This window comes from Pistacia vera, unplaced genomic scaffold (assembly GCF_008641045.1).
Source record: "Pistacia vera cultivar Batoury unplaced genomic scaffold, PisVer_v2 Contig692, whole genome shotgun sequence".
NCBI lineage: Eukaryota > Viridiplantae > Streptophyta > Magnoliopsida > Sapindales > Anacardiaceae > Pistacia > Pistacia vera.
Window position 1 is genome coordinate 739,870 of NW_022196548.1, and position 16,193 is coordinate 756,062.

Consider the following 16,193-nt stretch of genomic DNA (forward strand, 5'->3'; position numbering starts at 1 on the left):
ATTGGTCATTTTCCTGACTTAAAGCCGTAAATAATATAAATATTTATTTATAATCAAAAGTAAATCACCTTTATTATTAACAACTCATCAATTTTTTGCACCATTAGATTAAGCGAATGCATGGCTAAAGAAAGGTAATATAGGCTGTCTCCAATTTATTAATTAATGTTGTACATAATTCTTCAATTTAAATATGGTAATATTTTGCTTCTCTAAGTTGGATTCGCATATTACATGGTCAAGCATTTACATGACATTTTTTTTTTTAAATTAAAGTATACAATATAGGAAACAACACTATAAACAAAATATTTAACAAAAATAATTTCTTCCCTTTTTAGCAGAATTATTAGAATATAATTGTAATGCATATGAAAAATCGAGAATCGTAACGGGAGGCGACAAAGAAGAAGTATGAGTTGATAATCCGTGAGACAAAAAAAAAATTATCAACAGAAAAAATAATGATAATAAAGTATTTAAAAACGATCATAATTCAGAGTAAGATAATAAAATTCAAATTAATTTAAAATTTAAAATCTAAAATTAGATGATGGGTATTGAATCGGGTCCAAGCTCAATACGAAGCCCAAAACCAAGCCCAAATAATTAGAAGTTTGGCACCCCTCGTTATGATATTAAAGAAAATCGCCGCCTCACACTGCTTCTCCGTCTCGTTGCTCCTCCCTTTTACCCTCCTAAAACCCTCACCAGCTATTTATATTTTCATTTATCGGCTCTTTATAATACTCTCATACATTCCTGATTTAATTCCGAGCTCCCGATTGGTAATATATTTACAAGCTTCATCTCCTTTTCCATATTGAAATTTTTAATCAGCTAACCGGTTTGTTAAGCTTGTTAGAGTTTGTTCTGATTGTATAAGTTTTAAGATAAATTTATGTTCTGATTAGTTTCTTTGTAGAGTCTTTTTGGCTGTGAATTTGAGCAACGTGAATTTGTGATGCTCAGTATTTGTTTTCAATGTATTAAGTTTTATATGATTTGTTTTTTTTTTTTATATATTTATTCTATGAAGAGGAGGAAACTACTGTGTTTGTTTGTTTACTTTTCATTATAATGTATATTGATTTGAAGTTGAGAAATATCTCATTCGAAATTGTATTTTATATTTGAATGAAATATTTGGACTTCTTGATTGTAATACTTATTTTTAACTTCTATTTGATAGTTAGAAGTTCTTGATTGGGAGAGTTGAAAGATGGCGGGGAAATCTAACAAAGGGAGGAATCGGAAAGGCGCACATGCTGCTGCTACCATTTCTTCAGAACAGGTAGTGTCATCAGATGCTCCTGTTAAAGATAACATGACTGTTGTGGAGTCTGCAGACATTGAGGCTAATGGAGTTCAAGCTGTGAGTGAAACAACTGATGCTCATCCGGAGGTCAAGGAGGCTGAAACAGAAAATTCAGCTAACGAACCAAAACAAGGTGAAGTTAATTGCATGTTTATGTAAAACAAAAATGTAGGTTAGCATTTTGAGAAATATATAATGGTCCCTAATGGCTAACCTTCAATGAGTTTGGGATTGTACTATTATTAAAAAAAAAAAAACTTATTAATAGAAGAATAAGGAAGTTCTAGTTTAATTTTCATTTGCTTTACGCTAGCTTCAAACAGTTAAATTCATGTTTATCTTCTTATGCTGCATCTATTTTATAGCTGACAAAATTGATAGAAGGATACAATTAGGTTAATGAGAGAGCTGTTTCATTATTTTGATGATGGAAAGGAAAGACACGTCTCTATATGTGCAAATATTATTTATTCATAAGTTAACAATTTGGCTATTCTAGCATATAAATTTCCTTTTCATAATTACATATCTAATATATTAGGCCTGTCTTAGTTTCATTTCTGAGACTTCTAATCTCACTGTCTCATTGCAAGTTTGCTGCCTCTTCGAGTTTGTCTTTGTGGTATTCAACCTGAAGTATATTTATGTTAAAATTCTATTGGAAGGTATTGTTCGTGCATATGACTAAAGGTTAGAGTTAATTGAATTAGGTACTTATGTTCATAACTCAACTGAACTCAACTATTGCAGAGTTCCTTTTTTTTTTTTTTTTTTTTTTTTTTTTTTTAATCTGCTATTTTGAGTGCTTTTTTTCATTTCCATTTCAGCATTATGGCTTTTTGCTGCTAGCATCTAACACTTAACTTTATTTGAGGGTTTTCTCAGAGAGATGACCTCTTATTTCTGGCACTTAGCTTGAGGATATTTTTTCTTAGATGCATAAACATGAATTTGTTTCACAAGTTCTAATCAACTCACTGTGCCTTGTGATAATTTATATTTGTCCATCTTGACCCTGTTTTGTGGTTTATGAGATCTGATTTTTATTTTTATTTATTTATTTATTTTTTGGGTATCTATTGGACATCATATATGTGATTTCCTTTATGCGATTGCAGGTGATATTAATCTCTATCCTGTATCTGTCAAAACACAAAGTGGTGAGAAGCTGGAACTACAAGTAAGCTAACTTATTCAGGAATCAGTACCTGTTAGTTATACGGCCTTTTGGAAATTATTATAAAATGAAGAACAACACAGCACAAGCATCTGCAGCTTAATTTTGTTCGATGGCTTTATTTTTTCCATTTACCATTGTGGAGGTTGTTTAGATTCTTCATTTTTGGCATATGACTTGTTTGTTTCCTAGTTATCCACCAATTACCATATTCTTGAATCCACTTTTGGCAGCCTACTTAAAACTTCTCAGTTGTTGAATCAATTTATATTCGCAGTTGAACCCAGGAGATTCTGTCATGGATATAAGACAATTTCTTCTTGATGCCCCAGAGACATGTTTCTTCACATGTTATGACTTATTGCTGCAAACAAAAGATGGCTCAACTCATCATCTGGAAGATTACAATGAAATATCTGAAGTAGCTGATATCACTACTGGCGGTTGCTCCTTGGAGATGGTTGCTGGTATACTGACATTTCTTCTCATTTATTTTTGTTTGTAACATCTACTTGTGGACTCTAACATGTTAGTTACTTTGGCAGCATTATATGATGATAGATCTATCAGGGCTCATGTTCACCGCACAAGGGATTTGCTTTCCCTCTCAACACTTCATGCCTCACTGTCCACATCACTTGCATTACAGTATGACCTGTCACAGAAAAAAACTTCAAGTTCAGGAGGTTTGCGATATTAAGCATTTAGCGCCCCTCTTTTGATATTCATTGTATCTGAGCTCATCTCTAGAATGATTGGATTTTTGCTATAATCCAGATACTGTTAAAACTGATGTCCCGGAGCTTGATGGTCTGGGTTTTATGGAGGATGTTTCTAGCTCACTTGGTAAATTGCTGTCATCTTCTACACAAGAGATCAAATGTGTGGAGAGCATTGTATTTTCCTCCTTTAATCCTCCCCCAAGCTATAGAAGGTAGATATGAAACTTTGAGGCACATGTAAAAATGTTTATTTATTTACTTACTTACTTTCTATACTTGCATTTCTTAAAAGAATTGTGAAATAGGTATTAGAAAAATAATGTGTGGTGTTTTTCTTGTCTTCAGGCTTGTTGGGGATTTGATTTATTTGGATGTAGTAACATTGGAGGGAAACAAATATTGCATAACTGGAACCACAAAAATGTTTTATGTTAATTCAAGTACAGCAAATGTCCTTGACCCTCGGCCAAGTAAAGCTACTTCTGAAGCAACTACCCTTATTGGGCTCTTGCAAAAGATTAGCCCCAAGTTCAAAAAGGGTAACTAAACATGTTCTGTAACTTGTTAAAGCTTTGAGGTATCAGGTGTTATTATATTTGTCTCTAATTTTTATTTCCTTGTGTGTTGTTATTTGAAGCATTCCGTGAAATCCTTGAGAGGAAAGCCTCTGCACATCCGTTTGAAAATGTTCAATCTCTGTTGCCTCCAAATTCATGGCTGGGGTTATATCCAGTTCCTGGTAAGTTAATTGTTTTAGAAGTTTATTTGATGTTCTTTATGCGGGGATACAATCTTGCCCCTTGGAGTTGTGAATAGCATGCTTCACAAACCAACATAAGACCCTGTACACAGGATGGTATAATATTAGCTGAAGAGAGTACATGTATGATCATTTCAGTCATTTCCTGAAGTTTCCATTTTACTTGGCTATGATGCTTTTTCTGTTGCTGATTTGTAACAATCACTGCAACCGTATAATTCACTATTTCCAATGACCAATATGCATTTGTAAATGAGCATATTTATCATTAATTACTATAAGAAGTTCAGAGTTTATTCTTCTCTCTTGTAATATGAGTATGTTATGTGATTTTATATGGTAAAGTCTGCTTTGAGGACATGTATTATGGTTAAATTGTGTTGAAATGTGCAGTCTTGTTTAGTTTATTTGAAAAATTGGTTAGTTTTATTAAAGGTTTTGAATCAATGACGGTGATGATTCTAACTGATGCTTACACTTCTTAGTTGTTGTCTTGATTTATTTGTTTGTTTGTTCTAGTGAATTTTGGATTACATGTGTGCATTGAGTTTAGTTTGTTGATGCAATGGGCATGTATATTCCATACAGCAAATCAATTGTTTTTGAGATGTTTGATAGTTTAGTATTGATACAGCAATACAGGGGTGCTGATTTGCATGCATGTTTGGCAATTTCATGCATCCATGAGGTTTGTATCATATGATTGTTTTGGCATTGTTCTGTTGTCAGATCACAAGCGTGATGCAGCTAGGGCAGAGGATGCACTGACTCTTTCATATGGTAGTGAGCTAATTGGCATGCAAAGAGATTGGAATGAAGAATTGCAATCTTGTCGGGAATTTCCCCATACAAATCCCCAGGAAAGGTATATTTGATTATTTATCAAGTGTTTTTTTTCCACATATAAAATTCATTTAGTAGCTTTAATTTGACTATGGCTTCCATAATATAAGAGTTAATTGTTTCTTTTAGAGGATCTCCTCCCTTCTGAAGATGATTTTGTTGCAGGGTTTTGCGGGACAGGGCTCTGTAAAAAGTGACTTCTGATTTTGTTGATGCAGCAGTCAGTGGTGCTGTTGGAGTCATAAGCAGATGTATACCCCCTATAAATCCAACTGATCCAGAGTGCTTTCACATGTTAGTGTACCTGAAGAAATTCTGTAATCAATTTATAGGTTCTTTTTGCTTTTGGTTTGTTTACAATGCTTTATTTATCCAAAAAAAGAAGTAAATCTATTGTATTGACTGCTTTTCAATCTTCATTATATATAGGTTTATTCAACACTCATGCATATATATGCATATAGGTGTATGAATGTTTTTGCTTGATTGGATGAATGCTTTAATTAAATGTTTATAAAGGTGACAACTGCTTACACCTGTTACCATTCTAGCCCCCTGTTATTACTTTTATGGATTACATTATACCACTTTTTCACATATGGAAACACTACTTTTTGCAATGTGTTATTTCCATTTTATACTGTTTGATGTGCTCTTTGTTGTATACTATTTTTTTTTTTTTTGGAGTGATTTTTTAAATACATCATATTATTTATTTTCATTATTATGTCTATTGTGGAGCTAAAACTGTCATATTACCTGTGGATTTTAGGTATGTTCACAACAATATATTCTTTAGTTTTGCGCTGGATGCGGACCTTGAACAGCTGTCAAGGAAATGCTCATCTGTTACCAAGTTAAATATTGAGGGCATTGGTGCTTCAACCAATTTGTCTGAAAAGGTTTCCAATGATGTTGTACAAGGGGTTGGGGGAATTTCCAAAGGTGAGAGTACGGGGGAACCCAATGGCGTTGTGGAGTTGACTCAAGTACCTGCTGAAACCCAGTTGGCTGAGAGTGAGCAGGCTACATATGCTTCTGCAAATAACGATTTGAAAGGCACCAAGGCATACCAGGAAGCTGATGTCCCTGGACTTTATAATCTTGCTATGGCTATAATTGATTACAGGGGTCATAGAGTTGTAGCTCAGGTGTGTATAAACCATGAGTTTACCTTCCTTTTATTGGAAGGTAATGATCATTTTAGTAGTCAACTTCTTGAACAGTTCTTTTGACCATGTGCCTTTTCAAATTTACTTAAATGCAACACAGTATCTTATATGTTTCTGTGACCATTCTTTTGTAGAGTGTTTTACCTGGCATTCTTCAAGGTGACAAATCAGACTCCCTTTTGTATGGTTCTGTTGACAATGGCAAGAAAATATGCTGGAATGAAGATTTCCATTCCAAGGTTAGGTGGAATATGAAATTTCACTGACTTACTGTTGTGAAGTTCCTCATTTACATTTGTTAATCTTCATTTGAAATTTGTGTTCCTTTGGGTCTCAACCCTTATATTTGCTATATAAAGTTTCGAGAGGTATGTTTCTTCAGGTTCTTGAGGCTGCTAAACGCCTTCATTTGAAGGAACACACAGTCCTTGATGGATCTGGAAATGTTTTCAAATTAGCTGCTCCTGTGGAATGCAAGGGCATTGTTGGGAGTGATGACAGGTGATTAATCTCCTGAGTTGGTTTATCTCTAATCAAAGAGAATTTTGATTATTGCTTCACAACTTTGCTGGAATTATTGCCCTTCTTTGTGGTGGTTACCTATTTTTATAATATGATTTTCAACTTTTGAGTAAATTAGTTTTGGTTATGAAGGTCTTTATTTGGATTTTAAAAAATTGTTTCATAGCCCGATTTTGTTGCTAAAAGATTAACATTTTATTTTTTGTATCTATTAAACCTCAATTTCGTGCTCGTATACAGCTTTATTGCTTGTATTTGGGATGTTACAGTTTACATGCTTAATGATAAATGAATAGAATCAACTGCTTATCATGTTTTCTTAAAGCAGCTAGGTTTCTGTGTTTTTTTTTTTTTTTTCTCTCATTTCAGGCATTATCTTCTGGACTTGATGAGAGTAACTCCTCGTGATTCGAACTACTCTGGACCTGGGTCCAGATTTTGTATTTTGAGGCCAGAATTAATTACTGCCTTTTGCCAGGTATGAAATATATATTATTTGAAAATAGAAACATTATATTTGGTCATTCTATACATATATATATATATTATGCCACGTATNATAATTGATTACAGGGGTCATAGAGTTGTAGCTCAGGTGTGTATAAACCATGAGTTTACCTTCCTTTTATTGGAAGGTAATGATCATTTTAGTAGTCAACTTCTTGAACAGTTCTTTTGACCATGTGCCTTTTCAAATTTACTTAAATGCAACACAGTATCTTATATGTTTCTGTGACCATTCTTTTGTAGAGTGTTTTACCTGGCATTCTTCAAGGTGACAAATCAGACTCCCTTTTGTATGGTTCTGTTGACAATGGCAAGAAAATATGCTGGAATGAAGATTTCCATTCCAAGGTTAGGCGGAATATGAAATTTCACTGACTTACTGTTGTGAAGTTCCTCATTTACATTTGTTAATCTTCATTTGAAATTTGTGTTCCTTTGGGTCTCAACCCTTATATTTGCTATATAAAGTTTCGAGAGGTATGTTTCTTCAGGTTCTTGAGGCTGCTAAACGCCTTCATTTGAAGGAACACACAGTCCTTGATGGATCTGGAAATGTTTTCAAATTAGCTGCTCCTGTGGAATGTAAGGGCATTGTTGGGAGTGATGACAGGTGATTAATCTCCTCAGTTGGTTTATCTCTAATCAAAGGGAATTTTGATTATTGCTTCACAACTTTGCTGGAATTATTGCCCTTCTTTGTGGTGGTTACCTACTTTTATAATATGATTTTCAACTTTTGATTAAATTAGTTTTGGTTATGAAGGTCTTTATTTGGATTTTAAAAAATTGTTTCATAGCCCGATTTTGTTGCTTAAAGATTAACATTTTATTTTTTGTATCTATTAAACCTCAATTTCGTGCTCGTATATAGCTTTATTGATTGTATTTGGGATGTTACAGTTTACATGCTCAATGATAAATGAATAGAATCAACTGCTTATTGTGTTTTCTTAAAGCAGTTAGGTTTCTGTGTTTTTTTCTTTTTTTTCAGGCATTATCTTCTGGACTTGATGAGAGTAACTCCTCGTGATGCGAACTACTCTGGACCTGGGTCCCGATTTTGTATTTTGAGGCCAGAATTAATTACTGCCTTTTGCCAGGTATGGAATATATATTATTTGAAAATAGAAACATTATATTTGGTCATTCTATACATATATATATATATTATGCCACGTATCTTATGCTCCATTCTTGTGCTATTTTGGTATTATGGGAGAAGGCTGAAGCTGCTGGAAAATTGAAATCTGTGTTTAAATCTGAGGGCAAGGCTGATGCGACATCTGATTCTATAAAAGTGGCTGGTGCTGAAGAGCCAGTAAGGATTTTCCCTTTATGAACTTAGCACTTGTTTTGTAGAATGTTCTTTAGATAATTGCATTATAACATATGCTGTGTAACTGTCATTCATGTTACTAAGTGCACATTGTTGTGCATTCATGTCACGTCTCTATGTTTCACTTCATTTTTTCCCACCAATGAGCAAAATAGGAAACTCTTATCTCTGTTATAGTGTCAGTTGGCATGCTAATAGCATGGCGTTTTACGTTGTAATAGAAGTCATGAATTCCTCACTGCCAAATTTCTCTTTAGTTATTTGCATTGAAAAAAATAAATACGCAGGACTTAAAATTCTGGATTCTGGTGAGGTCAACTGACATGGAGTAAGAAGACACCCTCCTGCTTATGTAATTGGTTTCATTTTTCCACATGAATACACTTATGATAAAGAGATATTCATGTAAATTATTATTACTTTTTTGGGTCATGGCATTTTTGCTTAAAAAGTTATCCTTACTCTTGGATTAGCAAGTCACATTTAGTGATTGCAACTGTTATTTATCTTCCTCTTGGTCTAAAATATTGGCAGTAACTAGACGATGAAATTATTGGAAGAATTATGAGCTCAATGTCCATCCGATGTTTCATCCTGATTGGATTTAAGCAGCAAAAGAAAATGTGGAAAATTATATTGCAAATATTATGTGCATTTATTGTATTCTAGATATTATGCGCATTTGTTCTTTCTTTGGAATTATAAATATTCATTTTTTTAGCAAGAAACGCACAGTAACGGAAAGTAATCATCTGCATTTTTTTATGTCTACTCAAGATATATTTGTTAAGTGAATCCAAATAAATTGATTCATGTGGCTCATCTTGTTGATCCTTAGGATACAACAAAAGAGGAGAAGATTGAGGCTGTCCAAGAATGTGCTTCTACACCTATAGAAAGTTCTGAATCATGCGAGGAGATACAATTTAACCCCAATGTTTTAACTGAATTTAAGTTGGCTGGGAGTCAAGAGGTGTGTTTAAAAACTTAAAATGTTCTTTTCTATTCAATGGTTTGATATGCTGAAGTTCTTTTATGTTGCTCGTTTCCTTTGTTTTTCCAGGAGATAACAGGAGATGAAGAAAATGTAAGGAAAGTTAGTTCTTACCTTGCAAATGTTGTGCTTCCAAAATTTATACAAGACCTTTGCACACTTGAAGCTTCACCAATGGATGGCCAGACACTGACTGAAGCACTGCATGCTCATGGAATTAATATTCGATATATTGGGAAAGTAAGTTTTATATGTTTTAGTTGATGCTTTGAAACCCTAAACCCTTGAGCTATTTATTTTACCCTACAAAAAGGAATCTAGTTGATGGCACACAGGTAAGCTCTTTCCTTTTCCGTTTGATTTTTCTGCATGTGTTTTAACACGAGTAATTTTGCCAGGTAGCTGATGGGACCAAGCATTTACCACATCTATGGGATCTCTGTTCTAACGAAATTGTAGTCAGGTCCGCAAAGCATATCATCAAGGTGATTTCATTTCTTATCTACTTCAACATTAGTTGATCCTTGGAAGGGTTTTAGTATCTGTTTTTATTTATTTTTATAATTTTTAATGAAGTTTTTGTGAAAGTAATTGGAGGTTGAGGTGTGGCGTTGATCTATATACTGAAATTGTTAAATATGTGTGTAGTTTAAATATAGACATGGATTTTGAATCAAGTGTGAGCCATTTCTTGTTCGTATCATTTTTCACAAACTACACAGTTGTTGGAGGTTTTGGTTTTAGCACTTTGAAGTCCCAAGTAAAATAGTTAAAGAAACAGTTTGATTTTGTTGCTTACTTGAACTTGAAACTATTATTCTGTTCTTTTGGCATGTAGAATTGATTAATATTGAACAGTTATTGTGCAGACCCCGTCTTCGATTTTATTTTGTTTGTTTACCGGGGGTTTACCTTTTTGCTACCCATTTCTGGTTATGCAGGATGTTTTAAGAGATATAGAGGATCATGATCTTGGCCCAGCACTTGCACATTTTTTCAACTGTTTCTTTGGAAGTTGTCAAACTGTTGGGGGCAAAGTTGCTGCTAATAGTATGCAGTCCAAAACCCAAAAGAAAGTATGTGACTTGTATCCTTCCTTTTGTAGTTTTCTCCATATATGTTTTTGTGCTAAGCTCTTATATGCAGATTTGGGGTTCCGTACTTTTTTCTCTTTATAATGACTCTGTAGTATTACACCAAACTGTATACCGAAGCTTTTTCATGGTAAAAGAAGTGTTTTGTTGAACCAGCATATTTATCGGAAAAATGTTCAGTATGCTCAATTTTTATTTTTATTTTTTTGAATTAGTTTTATATCTATTTTTTCAATTTCATTTTCTAGGTTAACCTTAAGACTGGACTTTGTAATTTATTTTCAAGTATTTACAGGACCAGGCGAGCCATCAGTCTGCAGGCAAGTCCTCTAAGGGCCAAGCCAGGTGGAAATCTAAAGCTTCTGCTACAAAGCATCATTCCTCTTATATGAATATTAGCTCAGAAAGTCTATGGTCTGACCTCAAAGAATTTGCGAAGTCGAAATATCAGGTATTAAATTCTTATTTCTAAAAGATGCTTATAGGAGTATGAGACATCCTTTGGAAGTTGGAAGCTGTTTAAATTCATTTGGTTAAGAATGAGTTCATTTCTTTCCACCTTGCTTATCTTAAGTTTTGAAAATTATGATTGCATGGGGAGATGTTCTTTCAAAAATGTCAAGTTTGGATTAGGGATGAAGGATGAATGTTTGTTAGACTGGCATGTTCCTTGTAATCTTGATCTCTGGGAATCTCTGCCATGTACACTTTGTGATGTTATTGCTGGTTATGTGTTTGATTTATGTTTCAAACTAAACGAATCTCTGTTTGGTGTAGTTTGAGTTGCCTGAGGATGCAAGATTGCGAGTAAAGAAAGTCTCAGTTATGCGTAATCTTTGCCAAAAGGTATTTTGATAACTCTGTAATATTCGGGTTACAAACTTTGTTTTTACAATCGGGCTTCTCTGTTCTTTCAGAATATTATATAATTGCTGTTCACATGCTATTATTTTCCCTTGGTGAATGGAATGGTCTTGAGACCCATCAGGGCAGGCCTGATATGTATGAGAGTCAAGAGATAAATTTTTTTATTTTTTTTCAATTGTAACAAAGAAGCCTCTAGAAATTAAAAGATTGTAAAAGATGCTTTTTCAATCTTGATTAATGTAATGATTGGATCATTATGGTGACACTTTGCTGAACATTAAAAATATCTGCATGGTTGAACATGCTGAAACATTAGTTGGGCTGTCTGCCTCCCGGCAATTCTTTTGCCAAATATTTTAAGCACTTCTTTACTAAATTTTCCTTTAGATGATTTCTTGATCAATGGTTGTGGATTGAGCCAATATAATTTTGCCTTTGCCACAAGCTGTTGGTTTCTTCATATTTAATGCATGTTGTGTTGCATCTCTATTAACTTGTCAGTATTAGCTATAGTTGCAATATAGCATGAGCTTCACATACTTTTTAATACCTTGGTATCTGCCTTCTGTCTACTACTTATGTTTCGTATACTTAAATTTATGTTCTAATTTGTTTTGTCTTGAATGTGCTTCTGGACTTGAGTTTGAGCTTCTATCTTAAATATGGTTCTTTAATAGGTGGGCATAAGCATTGCAGCTCGCAAATATGATTTCAATGCTGCAACACCTTTCCAAACTTCAGATATCCTTAATCTCCAGCCAGTAGTGAAGCATTCAGTTCCTGTATGTTCTGAAGCTAAGAACCTTGTTGAAATGGGGAAAGCTCAATTATCTGAGGTAATTGTGCTCTGTTACGTTATTCATGACCCTCGGCAAGGGATCCATAATTTGGAGTTATCAACTTTGTCAAATTTAGAAATTGAAGAATACTTGATTTCAGAAGTATATTAAAGTAACTGAGGGAACTCCTGAACATTGTTCTAGTAGTGGAATTAAGCCATATATTTCTTATAGCTGGCATAATACATGTTTGGATCAGATTGCTGACATATCATTATTTGTTAAATTAATAAGCATACATTTGAAATTCTGAATTATATCAATAGTGTGGAAGTTAATGATATTTAGTAATATGTTAATTGTACATAATGGTTTCAGTCACGTGAATTATGTGCTATATTAAGATTTGCTACTGCATGGTGATATGTAGAACTCTGATCCAAGCGCTGCTAGCCGAACATGATCTGATAATCTTTTTGGAGATAAATGTGGTTAACTTCTGCCACTTTCTGTCTCAGGGTCTGCTTAGTGAAGCCTACACATTGTTTTCTGAGGCATTTTCAATACTTCAACAGGTATGTTCATCACTTTTTGTTATGTGCTTTTTCAAAGATTATTGTGTGTGTATATTCTCATTTCTTTCTTGAATGGATTTCAGGTGACTGGTCCAATGCATCGGGAGGTTGCCAACTGCTGTCGGTAGTTACCTCACTTCAATCATTATGCAATTTTTTTTTACCTCTACACATGCTAGCTTCATATTAGAATCATCATAATCATGCTTGTTTACCCATACTTTCTATTGTAGCTAGGACTGCAGGTGAGTTGAACTTAGTAACCTGAATATCTTAATTATTAGAGCCTGGAGCTTTAGCTCAACTCATGGGCTTGAAATTTACAGCTGAAAGCTAGGATGCCTGTATGCTAGGTTTATGTTTAAGACAAATGGAGCATAAAATCCCCTGGTCTTCACATCCGATGAAGAATTTTGAAAATAATATGATGTAACCAATATAATTATTGAAAACAAAATTGTTCCAGAAACCTGGGAACAAGGTAGCCCCCATGCTGTTGCATGCCGTTAAATGACTGCTTCAAATTATGAGAATGAGTGAAGGACCATTTTTATAGAGCCATGTCTTCCCATCCCTTATATTTTTTATGTTCAAAAGAGTCATTTTAAAAATTCAGAAAGTGGCATTATTATTTTCAATGAAATATGATTTGCTTGGATCCTACTGAGTAGAATTAAAACACTAGCAGTACTATAGATAACTAAGCCGGCTTGTGAAGGGAAGCAGGAGTTTAGGTTTGGGATCATTTATTTAGATGAGCTTGATGCTGAGTTCAGGCTTAGATTTTATGCATCAATGAGCAAACTGGGCTAAGTTTTTCAAAAATCCAAGGTTGTCATGTTGAAAAAGTCAACTATTGTAACTGTTTATGTTAACACTGTTGCTTTCATAGTTAATAAACTGTGCTGCTTGATGTATCTGTGGCAGTGTGCTGAAACTCTTTCTCAAATGTTCAGGTACCTTGCCATGGTTTTGTATCACGCAGGAGACATGGCTGGAGCCATTATGCAACAGCACAAGGAACTAATTATAAATGAACGTTGCTTGGGTCTTGACCACCCTGATACTGCTCACAGGTACTAGTCATTATGTTTGCTATCTTCATTTTGTTTACTATCCTCATATTGTTTAGTGAGTTTTTAGCCATGTACTATCTTCTTTAATATTAACTTCAGAATGGAGTTACTTTAGATCTTGAAATTTTTATGCCTATGATTAATTATTATGAACTAAATGAAGTTGTAAGTTCATAAATGGAGGCAAACATCTGATAAAATTTTACATGTATCCTTTAAATTGTGTAAAATGTGAGGCATTTTCATGTCAGTTGTGATAGAATGATTTTGAACTTCACTTCCAACCATCAGCATAACTTTCCTCTCATTTCATCTTTTCTGGGCAAATTGTCAACTCATTTTGGTCTTTGATATGTTCTGCAGCTATGGCAATATGGCTCTTTTCTATCATGGACTTAACCAAACAGAGCTTGCACTACGGCACATGTCCCGGGCATTGCTCTTGCTGAGTCTTTCATCTGGCCCAGATCATCCTGATGTGGCTGCAACTTTCATTAATGTTGCAATGATGTACCAGGACATTGGGAAGATGGACACAGCTCTCCGTTATTTGCAAGAGGCCTTGAAAAAGAATGAGAGGCTTCTAGGTGAGGAGCATATACAGACCGCTGTGTGCTATCATGCCCTTGCCATCGCATTCAACTGCATGGGTGCCTTCAAACTGTCTCACCAGGTTTGTCTTATAGGAATTATTTGTCTGGTTTATAGTGAACTGCTATCAAATGCAGCTGACTGATTTGAGCTTTTGTTATTATCAGCATGAAAAGAAAACCTATGATATACTTGTCAAACAACTTGGTGAGGAGGATTCCAGAACAAAAGACTCACAAAATTGGATGAAGACATTTAAGATGCGGGAAGTTCAGGTAATAGCATCTTAGAGCAACAGAAATGAGAAAGATGAACCCCTAGTCTCTGTCCGTATATATATGAATATTTGTTGTTTTTTTTCCTTATTCAGCCTCTGTTTTTATAGTAGTTTTTGTTTTCAGAAGTAAAGAAACTGTGTCAGTTGGAAAACATGCAGTGCCTGCCTTTTCAGCAAGGATATCCATATTTTGTTTGCGGAAGTGTTTCTAGAAATTATTAGGAATGATTACATTATAATTTGCTTTGCATTTCTTTTTTCTAATTTTTTAAAATTCATCATTTCATGTGTTATGAAAACCCCTACTTGACTACTTGGAGAATAGTTATTAATTCTGGCATTCTAAACAGATCCCAGCTCCAAAACCATTGATTTTTGAGGATAGAGAATGGATAGTGCTCCCTCTCCTCTTATCGTTTTTTGGTTTTTGAATTCTTAAATTTCTTGTCTCAGATGAATGTACAAAAACAGAAAGGACAGGCGTTTAATACAGCTTCGACACAAAAGGCTATTGATATCTTGAAGGTATTATTTACCTACTTGATCCCATGCTGGCATCCCTCTTCATTTATTTATTTTTTTGTTTCTTATCAATAATTAAATCTTTATCTTAAGAAATGTTGTGATCAGTTGTGGCCATGTTGATTTGAGAACTTTGCATTGACAGGCCAATCCTGATTTGATACATGCTTTCCAAGCTGTAGCCGCGGCTGGAGGGTCTGGAGGTTCTGGTACTACTGTCAACAATTCACTTAATGCAGCAGTACTTGGTGAGACCATTCCTCGAGGAAGGGGATTTGATGAAAGGGCTGCTCGTGCAGCAGCTGAAGTAAGAAAAAAAGCTGCAGCAAAGGGTCTCTTGATTCGCCCACATGGTCTTCCAGCCCAAGCTTTACCGCCACTTACTCAGCTCCTTAACATCATAAACTCGGGAATTACCCCTGATGCCAATGGTAGTGGGGCCACTGATGTCCCAAAGAAGGAAGCCAACGGCGATCCTTCGAATGACCCAGCAGCAGCAGATGCCAAAAAGGATATATCATCATCAGAGCAAGGTGGTCAACCTCCTGCCGGGTTGGGCAAGGGTTTAACATCCTTAGATTCCAAGAAGAAGAAAACAAAAGCAGAAAACAAAAACTAAATTAACATCCTGAAGTTTTGAAAGGTAGAGATTCAATTATTTGGCTAAAAGATCCGGAAATTTTAACAAAGCTTGGAAGTAATTTTTTTTCTTTTGCCATATGTTGTGGAAGTAGCAATTTTTTTTTTTTTTTTTGGGTTTCTGAAAACAGTCTTAAGAGAGAGGAGCCACCCCATCTTACAAGGTAGAAGGGAATATTGAAATGTGGTAGTGAATCAATCTGTATCTTAAATTTTTGCCAATAATCTGGGTCTTCCTGATAGATTCATAAACTGCCATGCACTCGATGCATGTGATTCGAATAGTTTGATATAATATATTTATTTTTATTTATTGAATCTCATCATTCCCTCGTTGGGGGATTTGATTTAACACAAGAGTTTTGCAATTTTCACATGACTTTGAGAACAACATTCTAAAAATGAAAGTATTCAAATATTAT

At 34.5% G+C, this 16,193-nt stretch overlaps 1 protein-coding gene across 1 annotated transcript; it reads left to right on the plus strand.

The window, feature by feature from the left end:
• Window positions 1–649: 649 nt before the first annotated feature.
• On the plus strand, window positions 650–15,819 carry LOC116113932 (clustered mitochondria protein). The gene is given in 29 exon segments (XM_031400089.1): window positions 650–788; window positions 1,193–1,451; window positions 2,437–2,498; window positions 2,773–2,962; window positions 3,041–3,181; window positions 3,273–3,429; window positions 3,563–3,756; window positions 3,855–3,956; window positions 4,707–4,842; window positions 4,986–5,114; window positions 5,593–5,971; window positions 6,127–6,231; window positions 6,375–6,493; window positions 8,013–8,121; window positions 8,244–8,339; window positions 9,196–9,330; window positions 9,421–9,591; window positions 9,750–9,836; window positions 10,293–10,427; window positions 10,741–10,896; window positions 11,223–11,291; window positions 11,990–12,148; window positions 12,610–12,666; window positions 12,750–12,790; window positions 13,623–13,742; window positions 14,106–14,415; window positions 14,501–14,608; window positions 15,064–15,135; window positions 15,278–15,819. Coding segments are annotated over 28 exon segments (4,242 nt in total). The 5' UTR covers window positions 650–788; window positions 1,193–1,222; the 3' UTR covers window positions 15,752–15,819.
• The last annotated feature ends 374 nt before the right edge of the window (window positions 15,820–16,193 follow it).